Below are 23,697 nucleotides of genomic sequence, written 5' to 3'. Positions count from 1 at the left end.
AATGGGATAATAGTTTGTGGCAGGTAGTGGCACATTGTAAATTATAGTCATAATTGTATTTTAAAAAGCAAAAAAATACACCAGTAGCCAATCTAAGTGACTGTAGGCAAAGTGGAGGGACTCTGACAGCAGGGAGACCAGTTGGGATTCGAATGCAATATACCCCAGTGCTTTCTTACTTGCTTTTCTTACTTTTCTTACTTTCTTACCCTGACCTCATCCTAAGCTTCTAGCACTTGGAGATTTGATGAACATTAACTGAACTGCAGGGAGGTCAAAGCTTTCCCCGTTGCCTTTGGCCAGTATAGGGGCAGAAAGAGGTAATCCTTTTCCTCCCCATCATAAGGGTCATGGCTGACACTCCCATAACGAAAGATAGGTTAACAAGAAAAAAACCATAACAAGTTTATTGATCATAGTTTTATGTGACATGGGAGGCTTCAGATTAAAGACCCATAGATAGAAGGAAAATCGTCCATTTTTATGCTTAGGTTCAATAAAACATACGTAGATTTGTGATTGGACAAAAAGGGTCCAAGCTAATGGAAATGGATTGAGTGGGAAAACCCAGCAAAGCCTGTCTGTTCAAATCCTTCTGGCCTCTCTTTTGTATCATTTCTTCCTCCCTGTCCTCCCTACTGTGGGGTATGATCCCTCTGGAATGAGTGTCTTAATTTCTTTTCTTTTCTTTTTTTTTTTTTTTTTTTGGAGACAGAGTTTTGCTCTTGTTGCCCAAGCTGGAGTGCAGTGGCGCAATCTCGGCTCACTGCAACCTCTGCCTCCCAGGTTCAAGCGATTCTACTGCCTCAGCTTCCCAAGTAGCTCAGATTACAGGCATGTACCACCACGCCCGGCTGATTTTGTATTTTCAGTAGAGACGGGGTTTCTCCATGTTGCTCAGGCTGGTCTCAAACTCCAGACCTTAGGTGATCCACCTGCCTTGGCCTCCCAAAGTGCTGGGATAATAGGCGTGAGCCACCGCGCCCAGCTTTAATTTCTTTTTTTCTTTTCTTTTTTTTTTGAGATGGAGTCGCACTCTGTCACCCAGGCTGGAGTGCAGTGGTGCGATCTTGGCTGACTGCAACCTCCACCTCCTGGGTCCAAGTGATTCTCCTGCCTCAGCCTTCAGAGTAGCTGGGATTACAGGTGTGTGCCACCACACCCAGCTAATTTTTGTATTTTTCGTACCGATGAGGTTTCACCATGTTGGCCAGGATGGTCTCAAAATCCTGACCTCAGGTGATCTTCCTGCCTTGGCCTCCCAAAGTGTTTGGATTACAGGCATGAGCCACCACACCTGGCCATGTTTCCTTTTCTCTTTTTTTTTTTTTTTTGAGACGGAGTCTAACTCTGTCACCCAGGCTGGAGTGCAGTGGTGCAATCTTGCCTCACTGCAACCTCCACCTCCTGGGTTCAAGGGATTTCTGGCTAATGTTAGTAATTTTAGTAGAGATGGGGTTTCACCATGTTGGCCAGGCTGGTCTCGAACTCCTGACCTCAAGTGATCTCCGGGCCTCTGCCGCTCAAAGTGCTAGGATTACAGGCATGAGCCACTGTGCTCGGCCTTAATTCCTTTATGGCCAACTGTTACACAGAAAAGCAAAGAGGTTATAGCAATATTTGTAGGCTTTATGGCTGGTTTTGGGGCAAAGGGGTTCTACTTCCTATGACCCTCTCTTGGGGAGGAGAGATTCTAGTTTCTGTGGCATGCCTGGAGGGAGAGTAAGGGGCAAGAGACAAGAGGGCAGAAGGTCAGAGAGAAACTGCTTCCTAGGCCTTCACTTTGTGGCATTGTTTTCTAAGCCTCAACACTAGGTTGGTGGGAAAAGGTGAGGGCAGGTGCTTTGAAAACATTTTTAAAATCCTTTCCCAGCTAGCTTCCTACCCACTGAAGCCACACTGCTAGGAAGGAAAAAGAGAAGGGCAGATGCTGAAGCCCTGGAGAGTCGGCCTGAAGTGAGGAAGTGGCATGTGAATGTCCATCTTTTCTTTCCTCAGTGTGCCCAGGGATAGAGAATGGGAGACAGCAAGACAGAACAGAATGTCTCATTAACTCTGGGCAGCATCCAGATACTTCAGGCCTGGGAGAAGTGTCCTCGACTGCCCATGGGCTCAAAGTTAGGATGTAGCTAGTGAGATCAGATGCAACAACCTTGGACCTTGATCGACCCTATTTCAGAGCCATCGTTGATTCAGGAGCCCTCCTGTAGGAGATGGGGCAGAAACATTCAGGTGAGAGTCCTCAGAACTAAGAATGTGGCGACAATATCCTTGACTGCCAGCAGCAACCTAATTTCTGAGTCTCTTTCCTAATCTGTGAAATGAAGTAGTTGAACTCATTTTTTATGTAAGCTGGTTTGTGATATAAGAATATGGACATGCCGGGCGCGGTGGCTCACACCTGTAATCCCAGCACTTTGGGAGGCCGAGGCGGGTGGATCACGAGGTCAGATCGAGACCATCCTGGCGAACACGGTGAAACCCCGACTCTACTAAAAATACAAAAAAATTAGCCGGGCGTGGTGGCGGGTGCCTGTAGTCCCAGCTTCTAGGGAGGCTGAGGCAGGAGAATGGCGTGAACCCGGGAGGTGGCAGAGCTTGCAGTAAGCGGAGATCACGCCGCGCCACTAATATATAATACTAATATATATTAGTACATATATATGTACTAATAAAGTCCCTTACATATAGGTTTTGTTTTTTTTTTTTTTTGAAATGGAGTTTCGATCTTGTTGCCCACGCTGGAGTGCAATGGTGCAATCTCAACTCACTGCAACCTCCACCTCCTGGGTTCCAGGAATTCTCCTGCCTCAGCCTCCCAAATAGCTGGGATTATAGGCATGCGCCACCACGCCGGGCTAATTTTGCATTTTTAGTAGAGACGGGGGTTTCTCCAGTTGGTCAGACTGGTCTCGAACTCCCGACCTCAGGTGATCCGCCCGCCTTGGGCTCCCAAAGTGCTAGGATTACAGGAGTGAGCAACCGCGTCCAGCAGCATTTTCCCCCAATTTGTTGTTTTATTTTATGCCACAACGAGAAGGCGGGGCTAAGCAAAGTAGGTTTTTGTTTCGTTTGGTTTTTTGGGATGGAGTTTCGTTCTTGTTGCCCAGGCTGGAGTGCAATGGCACCATCTTGGCTCACCGCAACGTCCGCTTCCTGGCTTTAAGCGATTCTCCTGACTCAGCCTCCCGAGTAGCTGGGATTACAGGCATGAGTTGCGCCACCACGCCTGGCTAATTTTGTATTTTTAGTAGAGACGGGGTTCCTCCATGTTGGCCAGGCTGGTCTTGAACTCCCTACTACAGGTGATCCGCCCGCCTCGGCCTCCCAAAGTGCTGGGATTACAGGCGTGAGCCACCGCGCCCGGCCGCAAAGTAGGTTTTTTTATTATAGTTTGTTGTTATTGCTGTCATTCCTATTTTGAGGTGATTAAGTGCCCTCCTGGGCCTGACTCGAAAAAGTGCACGGTCGGTTGCTCCTCCCTCGCCTCCATTCTTACTTCCAGGATGGCGGCTGCAGGTCACCTGACAAGAGACAAGGCGGGACGCCAGGCTAACAGTTTGTCCTCGGCGCGCCGCCGTAGCCCGCCGGCGGCCGCACGGTGGCCCTTCTCACCCACGCGCCAGAGTCGCAGTGGGCGGGCCTACGTGCTCCGCCCGCCGTGCGCCTGTCCGGCCCCCGCTAGCTCCGGAGTAACCGGCGAGCTCACACCGGCTTCTCTCTACCCTTAGCCTGCGCGCCGCCATCGCCGTCATGCTGGGCGCTGCTCTCCGCCGCTGCGCTGTGGCCGCCACCACCTGGGCCGGCCCTCGAGGCCTGCTGCACTCCGCCCGGACCCCCGGCCCCGCCGCGGGTAAGGTCCCTGCTTGCCACTGCCCGCGCCTTCGTGTCCTTGCGGTGACCTGGGCCCCCGCCGCCACTCCGGGGCGGGCTGTCCCCGGCCTAGCCCTTGCCTACAATGGTTACTGAACCCTGTGACCGCGGGCCGCCCTGGCCGCCTCTTCGAGTAGTGGAGGACCTGAGAGCGGTACCCCGGGGCCTCCCTCCGGGCAACTTCCTGGCTCTGCCACCGCGGACAGGTCAGATGTGGACCTGCTGTGAGCGCCGAGGAGGGGACGCAGCGCTCCCCTTCGGTTCCCGGGCCATGACCCTGCCCCGGCGCCGACCCTGCGGCCGCATGACCGAGAGTGGCCGCCGCCGGCCTGCAGCGCCTCGGCGAAGGTGACATTGAGCCTTCGGGCGCGCCGCTCAGGGTCCGAGAATACAATATGCTTCCGTGTGGAACACAGGATTATACTTTCTAATCAGACATTTCTCGGTTAGCGTTTAGTGTGTCACCTTCACAGCCTTTTCTGTCATTTTTAGGGACTGCTGTGCCACGTTCTCATTCTTCCACGTTTAAAATAGATCGACGTGTGTGGTTGTTTCCTGATCTCCGGAAGTTTTGATAGGGCTTATGATAAAAATATCACTCTTTTGAAAATTGTCACAGACTCGGGAATACTGGGTTTTGCAAGCATAGGAACGCTTCTTGTTTTTTCCCCTTTGGAATAGAAGGCTGATTGCTGGAGTATGAGACGTGCTGCTGATTCTTACTTTCTTTCCCCTTATATGTGTACTGGGAGATTTTGAGTCCACCACTGTAGAATAATTACAGTAATTGCACTTCGCTCTTGGTCCGTGATGATTATATAAGCTACATTTTGAAATTTAGCTCCGATGCATCCATGTTATATTTTATTTTTGAACCCGCATCACTGGAAACTGTGCATGCATATTTAAACATAAGAACTCAGAAATTCATTTCAGGGTATGCTGAAGTTAATTAAAAAAAGAACTCGGCCGGGCGCAGTGGCTCATGCCTGTAATCCCAGCACTTTGGGAGGTCGAGGTGGGCGGATCATCTGAGGTCAGGAGTTCAAGACCAGCCTGGCCAACATGGAGAAACCCTGTCTCTACTAAAAATACAAAAAAAATTTAGCTGGGTGTGGTGGTATGCCCCTGTAATCCCAGCTACTCGGGAGGCTGAGGCACAAGAATCGCTTGAACCTGAGAGGCAGAGGTGGCAGTGAGCCGAGATCGCGCCATTGCACTCCAGCCTGGGCGACAGAGCGAGACTCCATCTCCAAAAAGAAAAAAAAGAATTCAGAAACTCAAAACTAATAAGGTTGTTGCCTTGACTAAGTGTTTTAACACTTCAGAACCTAAATAATATGTTTTGCTTCATTCATTTTAGACTTTATCTTTTATCATTTGTCATAGAATCGTAAGGCTGGAGAGTACTTTATTTTTGTTTATTTTTAAAGTAGAGACGGAGTGTCCCTATGTTGAACTCCTGGGCTCAGGTGATCCTCCCACCTCAGCCTCCCAAAGTTTGGGGTTATAGGCATGAGCCACTGCAGCCAACCTAGAGTGTGCTTTAGAGATCGTGGAGACCATTTTATTGTGTAGAAAAGGAAACCAAAATCCATCTTGGGAAACTGAATTCTTGTTTGTTTGTTTGTTTGGTTTTTTTTTTTTTTTTGAGACGGAGTTTCGTTCTTGTTGCCCAAGCTGGAGTGCAATGGCGTGGTCTCAGCTCAAGCGATTCTCCTGCCTCAGCCTCCAGAGTAGCTGGGGTTACAGGCACCTGCCACCATGCCCGGCTAATTTTTGTGTTTTTAGTAGAGACAGGGTTTCACCGTGTTGGTCAGGCTGGTCTCGAACTCCTGACGTCAGGTGATCCACCTGCCTCAACCTCCCAAAGTGCTGGGATTACAGGCATGAGCCACCACGCCTGGCCGAAACTGACTCCTTTTTAATGGTGGAACCATTTTTGTTTCTCATAGTTATGTTTGGGCCATCCTGATGTTTGTTCAGATTTTGTGTTTTGCTAAAGTAACAGTACAATTTACATTTTTCATCCGGGCACAGTGGCTCATGCCTGTAATCCCAGCACTTTGGGAGATTGTGGTGGGTGGATCACCTGAGGTCAGGAGTTCGAGACCAGCCTGAACATGGTGAAACCAGTCTCTACTAAAAATCCAAAAATTAGCCAGATGCGGTGGCATGCACCTGTGGTCCCAGCTACTTGGGAGGCTAAGGCAGGAGAATTGCTTGAACCTGGGAGGCAGAGGTTGCAGCGAGCTGAGATTGTGCCACTGCACTCTAGTCTGGGCAACAGAGTGAGACGCCATCTCAAAAAAAAAATTTTTTTTAATTAATTAATTTTTTTTTTCTGGAGATAGTTTCACTGTGTTGCCTAGGCTGGAGTGCAGTGGCACCATCACAGCTCACTGCAGCCTTGACCTCCTGGGACTTAACTGATCCTCCTGCCTCTGTCTCCCAAGTTGCTGGGACCACAAGGGTGCCCCACCAGTTTTATTTTTCATATTTGTCATAGAAACAGTATCTCCCTATGTTGCCCAGGCTGGTCTGGGAACTCCTGGGCTCAGGAGTGCCTCCAGCTTCCCAAAGTCCTGGGATTACTCTTTTTTGTTTTGTTTTGTTTTGTTTTTTTTGAGACGGGGTCTCACTCTGTCATGCAGGCTACAGTGCAGTTGGCACAGCTCACTGCAGCCTTGACCTCCTGGGCTCAAGTCATCCTTCCACCTCAGCCTCCCAAAATGCTGGGATAACAAGCGAGAGCCACTGTGGCTGGCCTCAATAACTCGTTAATGTGCCCTCATTCCTAGAGTTACCACCACCAAAATGTTCATTCTTTGGGCCTGTCTGGGTTGATTATGTATTAAATGGAAAACTATCCTATTTAACTAAATTTAAACCTGAAGGATTAATGAGCCCTTTTATTTTTCTATATATGTTAGCCTTTTTTGTTTTTATTTATTTATTTATTTATTTGAGTCGGAGTCTCGCTCCGTCGCCCAGGCTGGAGTGCAGTGGCCAGATCTCAGCTCACTGCAAGCTCTGCCTCCCGGGTTTACGCCATTCTCCTGCCTCAGCCTCCCGAGTAGCTGGGACTACAGGCGCCCGCCACCTCGCCCGGCTAGTTTTTTGTATTTTTTAGTGGAGACGGGGTTTCACCATGTTAGCCAGGATGGTCTCGATCTCCTGACCTCGTGATCCGCCCGTCTCGGCCTCCCAAAGTGCTGGGATTACAGGCTTGAGTCACCGCGCCCGCCCGCCTTTTTTGTTTTTAAATGGAGTGCTTAACTGAATGCCAAAAAGCAGTGTTAGAAATAGCTTTTTAGAATGAAGCCCTAAAAATGTCCTCATTTTTCACAGCTGCTTCTTTTTTCTTTCTTTAGAACTTTCAGGTTACGTAAAAGCTCTGAGTAATTGTTTTCCAAAATAATTTGCCTTACAAGCTTCAATACTAGGTGGAGATCCTGTTCTTAAGTGGTGTGGGGTGTGTGGGGCAGAGAATGCTAGTATAGTTTACCTAAAAAAATATTAAGCATGTGGAGGATGTGTCCATAGCTAATAGAATAGATCCTGCTCTCCCCATGACTGGATTTAACAATATAATTTGGCCGGGCGCGGTGGCTCAAGCCTGTAATCCCAGCACTTTGTGAGGCCGAGACGGGCGGATCACGAGGTCAGGAGATCAAGACCATCCTGGCTAACATGGTGAAACCCCGTCTCTACTAAAAATACAAAAAACTAGCCGGGCGAGGTGGCGGGTGCCTGTAGTCCCAGCTACTCGGGAGGCTGAGGCAGGAGAATGGCATAAACCCAGGAGGCGGAGCTTGCAGTGAGCTGAGATCTGGCCACTGCACTCCAGCCTGGGCAACAGAGCGAGACTCCGCCTCAAAAAAAAAAAAAAAACAATATAATTTAAATCGTGTGGGGAGAGTCTGTTTTACCCCTTCAGAAAGAGATGTATGGGTTTTTAAATTTTTATTTATTTTAATTTGTTTGATAGAGAGTATTGCTCTTTCACTTAGGCTGGAGTAGAGTGGTGCAGTCATAACTCATTGCAGCCTTGTTGCCCTGGGCTCGAGGGATCCTCCTGCCTCAGCCTCCTGAGTAGGTGGGACCACCAAACCCCACTAATTTTTTAAGTTTTTTGTAGAGAGTGGGGGGTCTCTGTTGCCCAAGCTGGTCTCTCAGTCCTGGCATCAAGCGATCCTGCCTTGGCCTCTCAAAGTTCTGGGATTACAGGCGTGATCCACCGTGCCTGGTCTGTTTTATAAAAGAGTTTTTGTAATAGAACCAGTTTGTAATTTGGCTTCCAGAAGACATGTGATCAAATCCTTGAAGGTGGTGATCTCCTTGATTTGGAGTTGCTGTTGCTGGTCATCTTATTCACAGTTAGGAAACAAAGAATTGCACTCATGTAGTCAAATCCATGCCCAGCAGTGAACAAAAGGAATTGCGCTTATCATGAAGCAGTGTTCTGGATAGGACAGGTAATTACCTCTAGGGAAGGAGTACGTAGACCTTTTACTGGGTAAATACTTAGAAGTGGAATTACTGTGTTATATGGTAGGTTTGTGTTTAACTTGATGAGAAACTGCTTAAACAGTCTTCCAAAGTGATTGTATCATTTTATATTTGCATTTTAAGTATTCAGTTAAGGCTAGCTTTAGCTTTTGAAAAAGGTAGCTCATAAATTTTTTTTTGAGACAGGGTCTCACTCTGTCGCCCAGGCTAGTGCCACTGCGTCTGGCCCTAAGTTCTTGATAGTAGTGTGTTAGACAGTTGTTCTAATCTATGTTTGTGTGTATGTGTGTGTGTGTATATATATATATATATTTTTTTTTTTTTGAGCCACCGCACCTGGCCTTGTTTTCTGATATATTAAATTTGAATATTAGTCTTGTGAGACTTATTCAGTATCCATGTAGTTTTGATTAAATGTTCGCACTTACCAGATATATTTAGGTGTGGAGATCCATTTTTGTTGTAGAAATTAAGGCCGGGTACGGTGGCTCATGCCTGTAATCCCAGCACTTTGGGAGGCTGAGGCAGGCAGATCATGAGGTCAAGAGTTCGAGACCAGCCTGACCAACATGGTGAAACCTCGTCTCTACTAAAGTTACAAAAAATTATCCTGATGTGGTGGCACACGCCTATAATCCCAGCTACTCGGGAGGCCAAGGCAGGAGAATCACTTGAACCTGGAGGTGGAGGTTGCAGTGAGCCAAAATTGTGCCATTGCACTCCAGCCTGGGCAACAGGGTGAGACTCTGTCTCAAAAAAAAAAAAAAAAAAGAAAACGTATTCACTTCTAGTCCATTTATGTACATATTCCACTTCATTCTGGGCTTGGATTATGTAGGTAATTTAGGTCTCTGGGAAAATCTTTTCTGCTTTGGTTTTTTTCCTACTCTTCCTCCTGCCCATTACTGCATTAAAGATATGTAGGATATTACTAACATTTAAATTTCAGAGTATTCTTAGAACAATAATGTTGAGAGGTTTCTGGGTGAAGTTTAAAAAAAAAAAAAAATATATATATATATATATATATAGATAGATGTTAAAGCTGGGCACGGTAGCTCACGCCTGTAATTCTAGTACTTTGGGAGGCCGAAGTGGTAGGATTCCTTGAGGCTAGGAGTTCGAGACCAGCCTGGGCAACATATCGAGACCCCCATCTCTAAAAGTAAATAAATAAAAATACTTTAAGTCTTAACTAGAAGTTACACCACACTTATCTAAAACAGATAGTAGGAAATGTGATTTGAGATAGGTTTCATTTATTTAAGTTATGATTTCTATAAATAGACAATCAACAAAGACATTTTTAGATAAGGATTAGTTTATAGCTACCATTTGTTTAATACTTACTGGTGCATAGTGTTAACCTACTTGTTTTCACATTTAATCTTTATAATCTGCTAAGGCGGGTAGTGTCCCCATTTTACAGATAAGGAAAATGAAACTTCAGTTAATTTTCCAGGGTCAAACAGTGAGAGCGAAGAGCCTAGAGGTATCTGAGCTCTAGGCTGTGCTGCATCCAATACCCCAAGATAAAATTTTCTGCCTCCTCTTATCCCCCTACCTGTTGCAGAGGCTGTTCAGAAGGAATTCAGATTTTCAAACTCAATTCAGTGTCCATTTGACAAGAGGAAAGAAAAAATGGAGCCAGGTGCAGTGGCTCACGTCTATAATCCCAGCATTTTGGGAGGCTGAGGTGGGCAGATCACTGGAGGTCAGGAGTTCGAGACCAGCTTGGGCAACATGGTCAAATCCCGTCTCTACTCAAAATACAAAAATTAGCCAGGCGTGGTGGCACACACCTGTAGTCTTAGCTACTCAGAAGGCTGAGGCAGGAGAATAACCTGAATCCAGGAGGCAGAGGTTGCAGTGAACTGAGATTGTTCCACTGCATTTCAGCCTGGGTTATAAAATGAGACTCTCGATCTCCAAAAAAAAAAAAAAAGGAAATGATTTTCATGCCATACTGTACAGGATGTATTGATTGGGAGTCTCTACTAGCCTTCAGAATGCTGTAGGCAAAAAAACACATGAAAATAGTTGTGTATCCTGTTTTCTTGACAGTGTTACATTTAAAATATCATTTATCTTTTTCTTTGAGACGGAGTCTTGCTGTGTCGCCCAGGCTGAAGTACAATGGTGTGATCTCAGCTCACCTCAACCTCCGCCTCCCGGGTTCGAGCGATTCTCCTGCCTCAGTCTCCCGCATAGCTGAGATTACAGGCGCCCGTCATCATGCCCAGCTAATTTTTGTATTTTTAGTAGAGACGGGGCTTCACCATGTTGATCAGGCTGGCCACAAACTCCTGACCTCAGGTGATCCACCCGTCTCAGCCTCCCAAAGTGCTGGGATTACAGGTGTGAGCCGCTGCGCCCAGCCCAAAATATCATTCCTTATAAAACAGCTATTTTGTATTAGGTATAGATTAGAGTGTATGTTCCCTTAGGGGATTTATCAGAATCTTTAGGGAAGGGACTGTAGTTTGATAAAGCAATTTGTATGTGTAATTTGTCAGGATGTGTAATTTATTTTGGAATATAATAACATGAAATTTTTTTTTGGTAATGTGTCAATGAAGTATATACGTTTGTTTAAGAACTTGAATGGGGCCAGGGCTGGTGGCTCACACCTGTAATCTCAGCACTTTGGGAGGCAAGGGTGGAAGGAATGCTTGAGCCCAAAGCGTTTGAGGCTGCAGTGAGCTGTGATTCCACCACTGCACTCCAGCCTGGGCAACAACAGAGCGAGAGCCTGTCTCAAAAAAAAGAACTTGAACGGACATTAGCATTATTCTTAGTTTTTTGTTGTTGTTGTTGCTTTTTGTGTTTCTGTTTTGTTTTGTTTTGTTTCTTTCTTTCTTTCTTTTTTTTTTTTGAGGCAGAGTCTCGCTCTGTCACCAGGCTGGAGAACAGTAACGTGATCTTGGCTCACTGAACCTATGCCTCCCGAGTTCAAGCAATGCCCCTGCTTTAGCCTACCAAGTTGCTGGAACTGCAGGCATGTGCCACCACACCCAACTAATGTTTGCACTTTTAAAAGAGATGGGGTTTCACCATGTTGGCCAGGATAGTCTTGATCTCATGACCTCGTGATCTGCCCGCCTCGGCCTCCCAAAGTGCTGGGATTACAGGTGTGAGCCACTGCGCCCAGACTATTCTTAGTTTTTTGTTTTTGTTTTTGTTTTTGAAAGAGACAGAGTCTCGCTCTGTCGCCCAGGCTGGAGTGCAGTGGCGTGATCTGGGCTCACTGCAAGCTCCGCCTCCCAGGTTCACGCCATTCTCCTGCCTCAGCCTCCCGAGTAGCTGGGACTACAGGCGCCCGCCACCACGTCCGGCTGATTTTTTTTTTTTTTTTTTTTTTTTTTTTTTTTTTTTTTTTTTGAGACGGAGTCTCGCTGTGTCTCCCAGGCTGGAGTGCAGTGGCGTGATCTGGGCTCACTGCAAGCTCCGCCTCCTGGGTTCACGCCATTCTCCCGCCTCAGCCTCCCAAGTAGCTGAGACTACAGGCGCCCGCCACCACGCCCGGCTAGTTTTTTGTATTTTTAGTAGAGACGGGGTTTCACCATGTTAGCCAGGATAGTCTCGATCTCCTGACCTCGTGATCCACCCGCCTCGGCCTCCCAAAGTGCTGGGATTACAGGCTTGAGCCACCGCGCCCGGCCGATTTTTTGTATTTTTAATAGAGACGGGATTTCACCATGTTAGCCAGGATGGTCTCAAACTCCTGACCTCATGGTCCGCCCACCTCAGCCTCCCAAAGTGCTGGGATTACAGGCGTGAGCCACCGCGCCCGGCCCTATTCTTACTTTTTAGAGGTGGAGTGTCGCTGTGTTGCCCAGGCTGGAATGCAATAGCTATTTTCTCAGGTGCTGTCATATTGTTAGCACCCTACATTGAACTCCTGGGCTTGGGCAATCTTCCTGCCTCAGCCTCTGAGTAGCTGGGACTACAGATGTGTGCCCCACTATGCCCACCTGGGACCTTTTTTTTTTTTTTTTTTTGAGACGGAGTCTCGCTCTGTCGCCCAGGCTGGAGTGCAGTGGCGCGATCTCAGCTCCCTGCAAGCTCCGCCTCCCGGGTTCACGCTATTCTCCTGCCTCAGCCTCCCGAATAGCTGGGACTACAGGCGCCCGCCAACTCGCCCGGCTAGTTTTTTGTATTTTTTAGTAGAGGCGGGGTTTCATCATGTTAGCCAGGATGGTCTCGATCTCCTGACCTCGTGATCCGCCCGTCTCGGCCTCCCAAAGTGCTGGGATTACAGGCTTGAGCCACCGCGCCCGGCCGCCTGGGACATTTTTACTTAGGAATTAATACTCTGGTTACGTGTAAAAATTCAAACAATATGGAAGTATATAAAGTAGTTTTTACCTCTCACAGATAATCACTGTTAATTTAAAATCAGAGGGAACCACTGTTAATAATTTCAAACTAGTATTATACATTAGGGAGAAAAGTATAAGCATGCCTATGTAATACTTTTTGTTCTACTTGGTTTTATTTGCTTAATTTTAAAGATATCTTTCTATATCAGTGTATAAGATGTACTTCCTTTGACCTGTTGAATATTTTATCTGCCACAACATATATAGTCGACTCAAAATTTAATGCATTAAACAAGATATATCAAGTACTGTTTGTGTACATTGAAGTTATGGTTCTTTCACATTGTAGCTATCCAGTCAGTTCGCTGCTATTCTCATGGGTCACATGAGACAGATGAGGAGTTTGATGCTCGCTGGGTAACATACTTCAACAAGCCAGATATAGATGCCTGGGAATTGCGTAAAGGTAATTGGAACATAAACATATTTGTCTATTTTTGTGTGTAAATATGAACTGCTTCTGCCCCTTTATTGAGAGCAACTGTTTTGAAAACATGCATCATTTAAACTAGTTACTCCATGCAACTTTCAGTTAGGAAAGTTTATGGCTACCTACAAAGCAGGATTTTAAGGCAGCACTATTGACATTTTGGGCCAGATAATTCTTTGTTGTAGGGGACTGTCCTTTACACTGTAGGATGTTTAGCATCACCTTTGGCCTCTACCTGCTAGAAGCCAGTACGTACACACTCATACCATGTGACCACCAAAAATGTCTCTAGACATTACCCAGTGTCTCCTGAAAACCACTGCTATAGCAATAAGACTAGATGAGCAAAAGGTAACAGTTTTGTACATTTCAAAGAATTTACACAGGCCAGGCGTGGTGGCTCACGCCTGTAATCCCAGCACTTTGGGAGGCCGAGGCAGGCGGATCACGAGGTCAGGAGATTGAGACCATCCAGGCTAACACAGTGAAACCATGTCTCTACTAAAAATACAAAACAATTAGCCGGGCGTGGTGGTGGGCGCCTGTAGTCCCAGCTATTTGGGAGGCTGAGGCAGGAGAATGGCGTGAACCCAGGAGGCAGAGCTTGCAGTGAGCCGAGATCGTGCCACTGCACTCCAGCCTGGGTGACAGAGTGAGACTCCGTCTCAAAAAAAAAAAAAGATTAGGCCGGGCGCGGTGGCTCAAGCCTGTAATCCCAGCACTTTGGGATTTTGGGAGGCCGAGACGGGTGGATCACGAGGTCAGGAGATCAAGACCATCCTGGCTAACACGGTGAAACCCCGTCTCTACTAAAAAAATACAAAAACCTAGCCGGGCGCCTGTAGTCCCAGCTACTCGGGAGGCTGAGGCAGGAGAATGGCGAAACCCAGGAGGTGGAGCTTGCAGTGAGCTGAGATCCGGCCACTGCACTCCACTGGGCGACAGAGCGAGACTCTGTCTCAAAAAAAAAAAAAAATTTTACACAAAGCAGTCATTTGGTTCCCTTCCCCTTTGGGTGATGGTTTAGGTTTTTTATTATTTTTGCATTGTTTTGCCCTGAATAAGTATCTAAGTAAGTTAGAACTTGTGTTTCCTCAATTTGCAGATGCACACTTAGCATGAGTAAATTGTATTAAGTGTAGGGTAATTTATCTCAGACCAAAAATTCAGTCTCAATGACTGCATCATATTCACTGGTATCCTTTGTTTAAATATTTTAAAGTAATAAAAGCAAGAAACCTAAATGCTTTAAACTTCTCTGCAGAAATGTAATGATTCCCTTTTGCTACAACCAGTAGAATTCTTACTGAACAATCTGGAGTAGAAATAATAAAAAGAACAATTATGTGTTCTCATTAAAAGAATCTTACATTTTATGATGTGTCATTTTGTGCAGATCTGAAAGTAATCATGCCCAATCATTTTCTGGTTGAATGTTTATGAGTCTGTATACTAATGTTTCTCTATAATATCTCCTTAATGTCCTCATTTAGGCTTCATTAACTCTCCTTACTCATTTATCTGCCTGTTTTTAGGCTATTTTCCAGTTGAATCTCTTATTTTGGTTTTTTGTTTGTTTGTTTTGTGTGAGACTGAGTTTCTCTTATTGCCCAGGCTAGAGTGCAATGGCGCGATCTCAGCTCATTGCAACCTCCACCTCCCGGGTTCAAGTGATTCTCCTGCCTCAGCCTCGCGAGTAGCTGGGATTACAAGCATGCGCCACCACGCCCGGCTAATTCTGTATCTTTAATAGAGATGGGTTTCTCCATGTTGGCCAGGCCGGTCTTGAACTCCAAACCTCAGGTGATCTGCCCACCTCAGCCTCCCAAAGTGCTGGGATTACAGGCGTGAGCTACTGGGCCCAGCCTTGAAGCTCTTTTAAAGCATCCAAAACGTGTTCATTGTACTAAGAGCTAAAGATAGGAGGGCCGGGTGGGGTGACTTACGCCTGTAATCCCAGCACTTTGGGAGGCCAGCGCAGGTGGATCACGAGGTCAGGAGTTCAAGACCAGCTGGGTCAAGATGCTGAAACCCCGTCTCTACTAAAAATACGAAAATTAACTGGGCGTGGTGGCACCCGCCTGTAATCCCAGCTACTTGGTAGGCTGAGGCAGGATAATCGCTTGAACCCGGGTGGCAGAGGTTGCAGTGAGCTGAGGTGGAGCCACTGAACTCCATCCTGGGGGAAAGAGCAAGACTCCGTCTCCAGAAAGAAAGTTAGGAGTTGAAAATGACTCTCTTGTTTGAAAAGAAACCAGCTAATTATTATGAAAATAGTGTTTGCATTTAAGAAAACTCTTAGGGTTTTTTATGGCCAGGAGCTGTGGCTCACGCCTGTAATCGCAACATTTTGGGAGGCCAAGGCAGGCAGATTACCTGAGGTCGGGAGTTTGAGACCAGCCTGACCAACATGGAGAAACGCCTGTTCTATTAAAAATACAAAATTAGCTGGGCGTGGTGGCACACACCTGTAATCCCAGCTACTCAGGAGGCTGAGACAGGAGAATCGCTTGAACCCGGGAGGCGGAGGTTGTGGTGAGCTGAGATCACACCATCGCACTCCAGCCTGGGCAACAAAAGCAAAACTCGGTCTCAAAGAAGGAAAAAAAAACTCAGGGTTTTTTCCTTCAATCTGCGTGCTGTTGCGTGCTTTCTTTCCATTAATTCACTTAGGGAGATCCACTGTGATCTTATTATCTAGAATTTGTTAAAGGTAGATTTCTCTCATTTTATAGATAAGAGAATGGAGACCCAGACACATAAGATCATACGTCAGTGATTCAGTAAAAATGTAAATAACTTATAGTTTAAGTGAGGCTCTTTGAGGTTGACATGGCCCTTCTTTTTAATTTTGCAGGGATAAACACACTTGTTACCTATGATCTGGTTCCAGAGCCCAAAATCATTGATGCTGCTTTGCGGGCATGCAGACGGTTAAATGATTTTGCTAGTACAGTTCGTATCCTAGAGGCTGTTAAGGTCAGTGAAATAATAATGCTAAAATTGTTCTGTAAATGAGTGGGCTATTGCTGAGGTATCAGCATATTCTATATTTTTGAATTTGTTAAAATGCCTAAAATGAGTCTTTATATAACTAGAAGGAATGTACATTGCAGTTAAAATCTTTCTAGAGGCTACTTTGGCAGCATTTATTCAAGGCCTTACAAATTGTACATGACACACTTTTGTTCAGCAATTCCATTTAAGAATTTATCTTTTTTCTTTTCTCTCTCTCTTTTTCTTTTTCTTTTTTTTTTCTTTCTTTTTTTTTTTAGAATTTATCTTGGCCGTGTGTGGTGGTTCACGCCTGTAATCCCAGTACTTTGGGAGGCCGAGGCGGGTGGATCACCTGACGTCAGGAGTTTGAGACCAGCCTGGCCAACATAGTGAAACCCTGTCTCTATTAAAAATATAAAAAGTAGCCAGGCGTGATGGTGCATGCCTGTAATCCCAGCTACTCAGGAGGCCGAGGCAGGAGAATCACTTGAACCCAGGAGGCGGAGGTAGCAGTGAGCTGAGATCGCGCCATTGCACTCCAGCCTGGGCAACAAGAGAGAAACTCCATCTCTTAAAAAAAAAAGAATTTATCAAGGAACAATTAAGGGTATATAAAGATTTAACTACAAAGTGTATTCATCTTCTTGCTATTTGTCATAAGAAATGTTAGGAATTCTTAAGAGGTAACTTCCCAGAACTGGTTATACTACACAACTATTGATACTGTAGAAATGTGTTTGACTTTAAACATATTTGCGTGTGCTGGGCGCGGTGGCTCATGCCTGTAATCCCAGCAATTTTGGGAGACGGAGGTGGGTGGATCCCCTCAGGTCAGGAGTTCGAGACCAGCCTGACCAACATGGAGAAACCCCATCTCTACTGAAAATAAAAAGTTAGCCGGGCGTGGTGGTACATGCCTATAATCCCAGCAACTCGGGAGGCTGAGGAAGGAGAATTGCTTGAACTCAGGAGGCAGAGGTTACAGTGAGCCAAGATGGCACCATTGCACTCCAGCCTGGGCAACAAGAAAGAAAAACTCCGTCTCGGCCGGGTGCAGTGACTCACGCCTGTAATCCCAGCACTTTGGGAGGCCGAGGCGGGTGGATCATGAGGTCAGGAGATCGAGACCATCCTGGCCAACATGGTGAAACCCCGTCTCTACAAAAAGAAATACAAAAAATTAGCTAGGCATGGTGGCAGGCGCCTGAGGTAGGAGAATGGCATGAACCCAGGAAGCGGAGCTTGCAGAGATTGTGCCACTACACTCCAGCCTGGGCGACAGAGCCAGACTCTTGTCTCAAAAAAAAAAAAAAAAAAACAGAGAAACTCCATCTCAAAAAAATACATATACATTATATTAAAGCATAGGAGGATATATACCAATTTTCCTCCCTCTTATTTGGTTATAATTTCTGAGTTTATATATTTTTTTGAGACAGAGTCTTGCTCTGTCGCCCAGTCTAGAGTGTAGTGGCGTGATCTTAGCTCACTGCCACATCTGTCTCCTGGGTTCAAGTGATTCTTCTGCCTCAACCTCCCGAATAGCTGGGATTACAGGCACCTGCCACCACGCCCAGCTAGTTTTTTTATTTTTTAATAGAGATGGGGTTTTACCAGGTTGGTCAGGCTGATCTTGAACTCCTGACCTCAGGTGATCCACCACCTCAGCCTCCCAAAGTGGTGGGATTACAGGCGTGAGCCACGCTGCCCAGCTGAGTTTTTTTGTAATAAATACATTGCATTTTTAAAAATACAATTTTAAAAAGTACAATTAAGGAGCTTTTAGTTGTTTGGCCGGGCACGGTGGCTCAAGCCTGTAATCCCAGCACTTTGGGAGGCCGAGACGGGCGGATCACGAGGTCAGGAGATCGAGACCATCCTGGCTAATATGGTGAAACCCCGTCTCTACTAAAAATACAAAAAACTAGCCGGGCGAGGTGGTGGGCGCCTGTAGTCCCAGCTACTCGGGAGGCTGAGGCAGGAGAATGGCATAAACCCGGGAGGCGGAGCTTGCAGTGAGCTGAGATCCGGCCACTGCACTCCAGCCTGGGCGACAAAGCGAGACTCCGTCTCAAAAAAAAAAAAAAAGCTCTAGAGTTTTTTGAAGGCAGAAGAAGAGCAACTTGGCACTTTTTTTTGTTTTTGTGAGATAGAGTTTCACTCTTGTTGCCCAGGCTGGAGTGCAATGGCATGATCTTGGCTCTCTGCAACCACCACCTACCAAGTTCAAGCGATTCTCCTGCCTCAGCCTCCCGTGTACCTGGGATTACAGACAAATTTTACCACGCCTGGCTAATTTTGTATTTTTAAGAGACGGGGTTTCTCCATGTTGGTCAGGTTGGTCTCAAACTCCCAACCTCAGTTGATCCGCCCACCTCAGCCTCCCAAAGTGCTGGGATTAGTCATGAGCCACCACGCCCAGCCGACACTTTCTTAGTTCTTTTGACTTTTTATTAACTCCTGAGGAATCTTGTGACAGCACAGGTGTAACTATAACAGTGAATAGTCTCCAGCCCTGGATATATGTATTCTCAAAGTACAGCTTTCCATGAAAAGATACTATGGTCTGTAAAAAAAGAAACTCAAGGTCTGTTAACTGCGAAAGTGTGACGTTACTTTATCTATAATGGGTAAGATAATTAAGGGTTCTGTAGGCTATCAATCCATTCAACACTGGTAGTTAATTCAGTTAGGGTCTCAAATTGGAAGCAAATGAAAAAACTTTTCCCGTGTTAACTTAATTATTCGTGTTGCCTGCTGGGCATGTCTAATTGCCTTCACAAAATTCTGTCATCACTACCTTCTTTTCCAGCAATTCTAGACTTTAAGATGTTTTTTCTGGATTTAGTCCAATTGCAGTTATTCTCAAGGTATCTCAAAAACCTCCCTTGAACAGTACATATATAAGTTGCCCTCTTTATTTTTATTTATTTATTTATTTATTTTATTTTTTATTTTTTTGAGACGGAGTCTTGCTCTGTCACCCAGGCTGGAGTGCAGTGCCACGATCTCAGCTCACTCCAACCTCTGCCTCCCTGGTTCAAGCAATCCCAAGTAGCTGGGATTACAGGGGCATGCCACCACACCTGGCAAATTTTTGTATTTTTAGTAGAGACTGGGTTTCACCATGTTGGTCAGGATGGTCTCAAACTCCTGACCTTGTGATCCACCTGCATCAGCCTCCCAAAGTGCTGGAATTACAGGCATGAGCCACAGCACCCAGCAAGTTGCCCTATTTATTGAACAAATGTGTTAACTTAAAAGTAGATGACTTTTTTTTTTTTTTTTTTTTTTGAGACAGTCTTGTTCTGTCACCCAGCCTGGAGTGCAGTGGCGTGATCTCGACCCACTGCAACCTCTGCCTCCCAGGTTCAAGCCGATTCTCCTGCCTCAGCCTCCCGAGTAGCTGAGGTTACAGGCATGTGCCACTACACCTGGCTGATTTTTGTATTTTTAGTAGAGACGGGGTTTCACCATGTTGGCCAGGCTGGTCTCAAACTCCTGACCTCAAGTGATCCACCTGCCTCGGCCTCCCAAAGTGCTGGGATTATAGGCATGAGCCACTGCGCCCAGCTGATGACCTTTATTATTAATTCTGCCCTGCTTGCCTCTGCATATGTAATTAAAAGCATTTTTTAAGTTCATTTCGTGAATTAATAGACATGGCTTTTGAGAGTTAAATGTGAATATTCTTTTTGCCATCAGGACAAAGCAGGACCTCATAAGGAAATCTACCCCTATGTCATCCAGGAACTTAGACCAACTTTAAATGAACTGGGAATCTCCACTCCAGAGGAACTGGGCCTTGACAAAGTGTAAACCCCATGGGTAAGCGAGAAACCACTGAAGAAGGCAGGAAAACAATCCAGAGAGGTGTGGGTGGATGACATTTAAGTGTGCTGTGGTAAGACCTTTCAGTGTTCTTGTTAGGGACTACAGGATGCATGCCACCTCACCTGGCTAGTTTTTGTATTTTTTAGTAGAGACAGGGTTTCACCATGTTGGCCAGGCTGGTCTCAAACCCCTGACCTCGTGATCTGCCTGCCTTGGCCTCTCAAAGTGCTGGGATTACAGGCTTGAGCCACTGTGCCTGGCATCATTGTTTTCTTATGGGTATAAAGGCAAAAGCCACCTTAATTAAAGAAAAATCTTTATAAAATATTTTAGCCATAAACAGTAGCATAGTACAGGGAGTCTGTGTACACATATCCAGATTTTCAGATACTTTTATTGTTGCCACATTTGCTTTGGTGTTTTTAAAGTATTTCTGTTTGGGGTGGGCACTGTGGCTCACGCCTGTAATCGCAGCTTTTTGGGAGGCCAAGGCGGGCAGATCACAAGGTGAGGAGTTCAAGACTAGCATGGTGGAACCTTGTCTCTACTAAAAATACAAAATTTAGCCGAGTGTGGTGGCATGCACCTTTAGTCCTAGCTACTCGGGAGGCCAAGGCAGGAGAATCGCTTGAACCCAGGAGGCAGAGGTTGCATTGAGCCGAGACTGCGCCATTGTACTCCAGCCTGGGTGACAGAGTAAGACTGTGTCTCCAAAAAAAAAGAAGAACTTGGCTGGCAACAATGGCTCATGACTGTAAGCTCAGCATTTTGGGAGGCTAAGGTGGGAGGATTGCTTGAGTTCAGGAGTTTGAGACCGGCCTGAGCAACATAGTGAGACCCTGTCTCTGTTAGTTAATTAAATACGTACATACATACATATGTACATACTACAAACAAAAATACTCAGAATTCAAGCAATTTTTATATTCAGTCTTCCTGTTGAGAAACTGAACAGAAAATGCCTAAAACTTTGTCATCTACTTTTAGGATTTTTTTTTTTTTTTTTTGAGAGAGTCTCACTCTGTCACCCAGGCTGGAGTGCAGTGGCACGATCTTGGCTCACTGAACCTCCGCCTCCCAGGTTCAAACTGATTCTTGTACCTCAGCCTCCTAAGTAGCTGAGCTTACAGGCATGAGCCACCATGCCTGGCTAATTTTTGTATTTTTAGTAGAGACTGGGTTTCACCATGTTGGCCAGGCTGGTCTTGAAATCCTGACCTCAGGTGATCCACCCACCTTAGCCTCCCAAAGTGCTGGGATTACAGGCGTGAGCCACCGTGCCCAGCTGGGATCTCGTTTTAAAGCTTGCTTTAAAGGAGTGGTATTTTTGTTTGCTTTTATTTAATTTATTTATTTATTTTTAATTTTGTTATAGAGACAGGGTCTCACAATGTTGCCCAGGCTGTTCTCAAACTCCTGGGCTCAAGTGATCCCTCCACCTTGGCCTTCCAAATTATTTGGGTTTCAGGTGTGAGCCAAAAGCAATGGTCTTTTCATTTTATCTTTGTCCCCCTCCTCACCAGCACAGCCTCCCTGAAGTAGCTCATCTTTATAATATATGCAATGGTTTTGACTTCTATGAGTACTTACAGAAAACTAGTTGTGCAGAATGGAAATTTTCCTAGTTATACTTTTGAAGCTCTTGCTTGCTTGTTTTGTTGTTGTTGTTTTGAGACGGAGTCTCACTCTGTCATCCAGGCTGGAGTGCAGTGGCACGACCTCTGCTCACTGCAACCTCTGCCTCTCAGGTTCAAACAATTCTCATGCGTCAGCCTCCCTAGTAGCTGGGATTACAAGTGCCCACCACCATGCCCGGTTCATTTTTGTATTTTTATTAGAGACCAGGTTTCGCCATGTTGGCCAGTCTGGTCTTGAACTCCTGACTTCAGGTGATCCGCCTGCCTCAGCATCCCAAAGTGCTGGGATTATAGGTGTGAGCCACCGTGTCTGGCCCTGTGGTTCATATTCTATAATAGACTCCTAAAAGTTTGTTTTAGTTTTATTTAGTATTATTCCGAGGGATCTAGGAGATCTTTTTTATGTAAGATATATTCTAGCTATACTGACTTTTTCTTTTTCTTTTTTTTTTTCTTTTTTTTTGGAGACAGAGTCTTGGCTCTGTTGTCCATGCTAGAGTGCAATGAAGCGATCTTGGCCCATTGCAACCTCCGCCTCCCGGTTGAAGCGATTCTTGTGCCTTAGCCTCCCGAGTAGCTGGGACCACAGGCGTAGGCCACTACACCAGGCTAATTTTTTGTATTTTAGTAGAGACGGGGTTTCACTGTGTTGCCCAGAGTGGTCTCGAACTGCTAAGCTCAGGCAATCTACTCGCCTCGGCTTCCCAAAGTGCTGGCATTACAGGCGTGAGCCACTGTGTCTGGCCCCAAAAAAAATATTTTTGAAAAATGGCAGGCCGGGTGCGGTGGCTCAAGCCTGTAATCCCAGCACTTTGGGAGGCCGAGATGGGCGAATCACGAGGTCAGGAGATCGAGACCATCCTGGCTAACATGGTGAAACCCCGTCTCTACTAAAAAATACAAAAAACTAGCTAGGCGAGGTGGCGGGTGCCTGTAGTCCCAGCTACTCAGGAGGCTGAGGCAGGAGAATGGCGTAAACCCGGGAGGCGGAGCTTGCAGTGAGCTGAGATCTGGCCACTGCACTCCAGCCTGGACGACAGAGCCAGACTCCGTCTCAAAAAAAAAAAAAAAAAAAATGGCAACTACTGAGTGCTTTTCTGATTGGGAAGGAAGTACCAATGGTATAAACAACAAAAAAACCACAAAGCTAGTCCCTTGTGGGTTGACAGTAGGCAGGATTAAGTAAGAGCAGTAAAGGGTACAGAGAGACGGTAATTTCCCTGGTTGTAGCGCTAATGGTTATTTTTAAAAGATTTCTACCTTTTCTTTATTCTTTTCCCGGCTAATTCTTTGTGTTTTCTCTTACAGATGGGCTTCCCCACGGATTTATTGACACTGCTACTTGAGTGTGAACAGTTACCTGGAAATACTGATGATAACATATTACCTTATTTGAACAAGTTTTCCTTTATTGAGTACCAAGCCATGTAATAGTAACTTGGACTTTAATAAAAGGGAAATGAGTTTGAACTGAAATTAGGTATTTGTTTCATGTGTTTGCATTAGTAAGCAGAAAATTAAGTGCCGTATTGGTTTCATGGTTTTGTTGGCCTCTCTCACATGCTGAGAGAACTGTGTTAATTCTCTGGAAATCATCTGACATGAAAATCAGTTTCATTAATATGTTTGGGTGCCCTAGCTGGTAAAGTAGCTGAAAGCCAGAAGTCGTTTATATAGAATTTTCTTGTTGACACCCTAGGCTTAGGGGACTGGTTGTCTGTGGGGATGGATCAAATTGTGTACCTTTCCAAAACAGGTTTTAATGATGTTTAAAAGTGGTCACTGAGATAGTCTTGAGGATGTGCTATGCAGTAGCCAAGCCCTCTTATATTGTGTTCCTCTCTTAGTGCTCCTTTCCTTCCCTACCTGTTCTTCCCTTGCAGTGGTGTATTAGCCTTGGACATTAAAACATTTGCTTTGTAAATTTGGAGGCATTCTGATTAAACAGCTGAGTAAAACAAATCCTGCTTGTGTTAGAAGCACCATAATACTAGAACTAGTTGCTGGATAAAGAGGTTCTAGATCTGGGTCA

The 23,697-nt window shown here is 45.7% G+C and overlaps 1 protein-coding gene across 1 annotated transcript; it reads left to right on the top strand.

Moving 5' to 3' along the window:
* The first annotated feature begins 3,701 nt into the window (after window positions 1-3,701).
* On the top strand, window positions 3,702-23,138 carry COX5A (cytochrome c oxidase subunit 5A). Its single transcript, NM_001040279.1, is given in 5 exon segments — window positions 3,702-3,853; window positions 13,057-13,173; window positions 16,055-16,176; window positions 19,900-20,022; window positions 22,974-23,138. Coding segments are annotated over 4 exon segments (453 nt in total). The 5' UTR covers window positions 3,702-3,753; the 3' UTR covers window positions 20,014-20,022; window positions 22,974-23,138.
* The last annotated feature ends 559 nt before the right edge of the window (window positions 23,139-23,697 follow it).

This window comes from Macaca mulatta, chromosome 7, assembly GCF_049350105.2.
Source record: "Macaca mulatta isolate MMU2019108-1 chromosome 7, T2T-MMU8v2.0, whole genome shotgun sequence".
NCBI classification, from domain to species: Eukaryota; Metazoa; Chordata; class Mammalia; order Primates; family Cercopithecidae; genus Macaca; species Macaca mulatta.
Note: the sequence above shows the minus strand (reverse complement) of the source record. Positions and strands in the feature narration are given on the sequence as shown.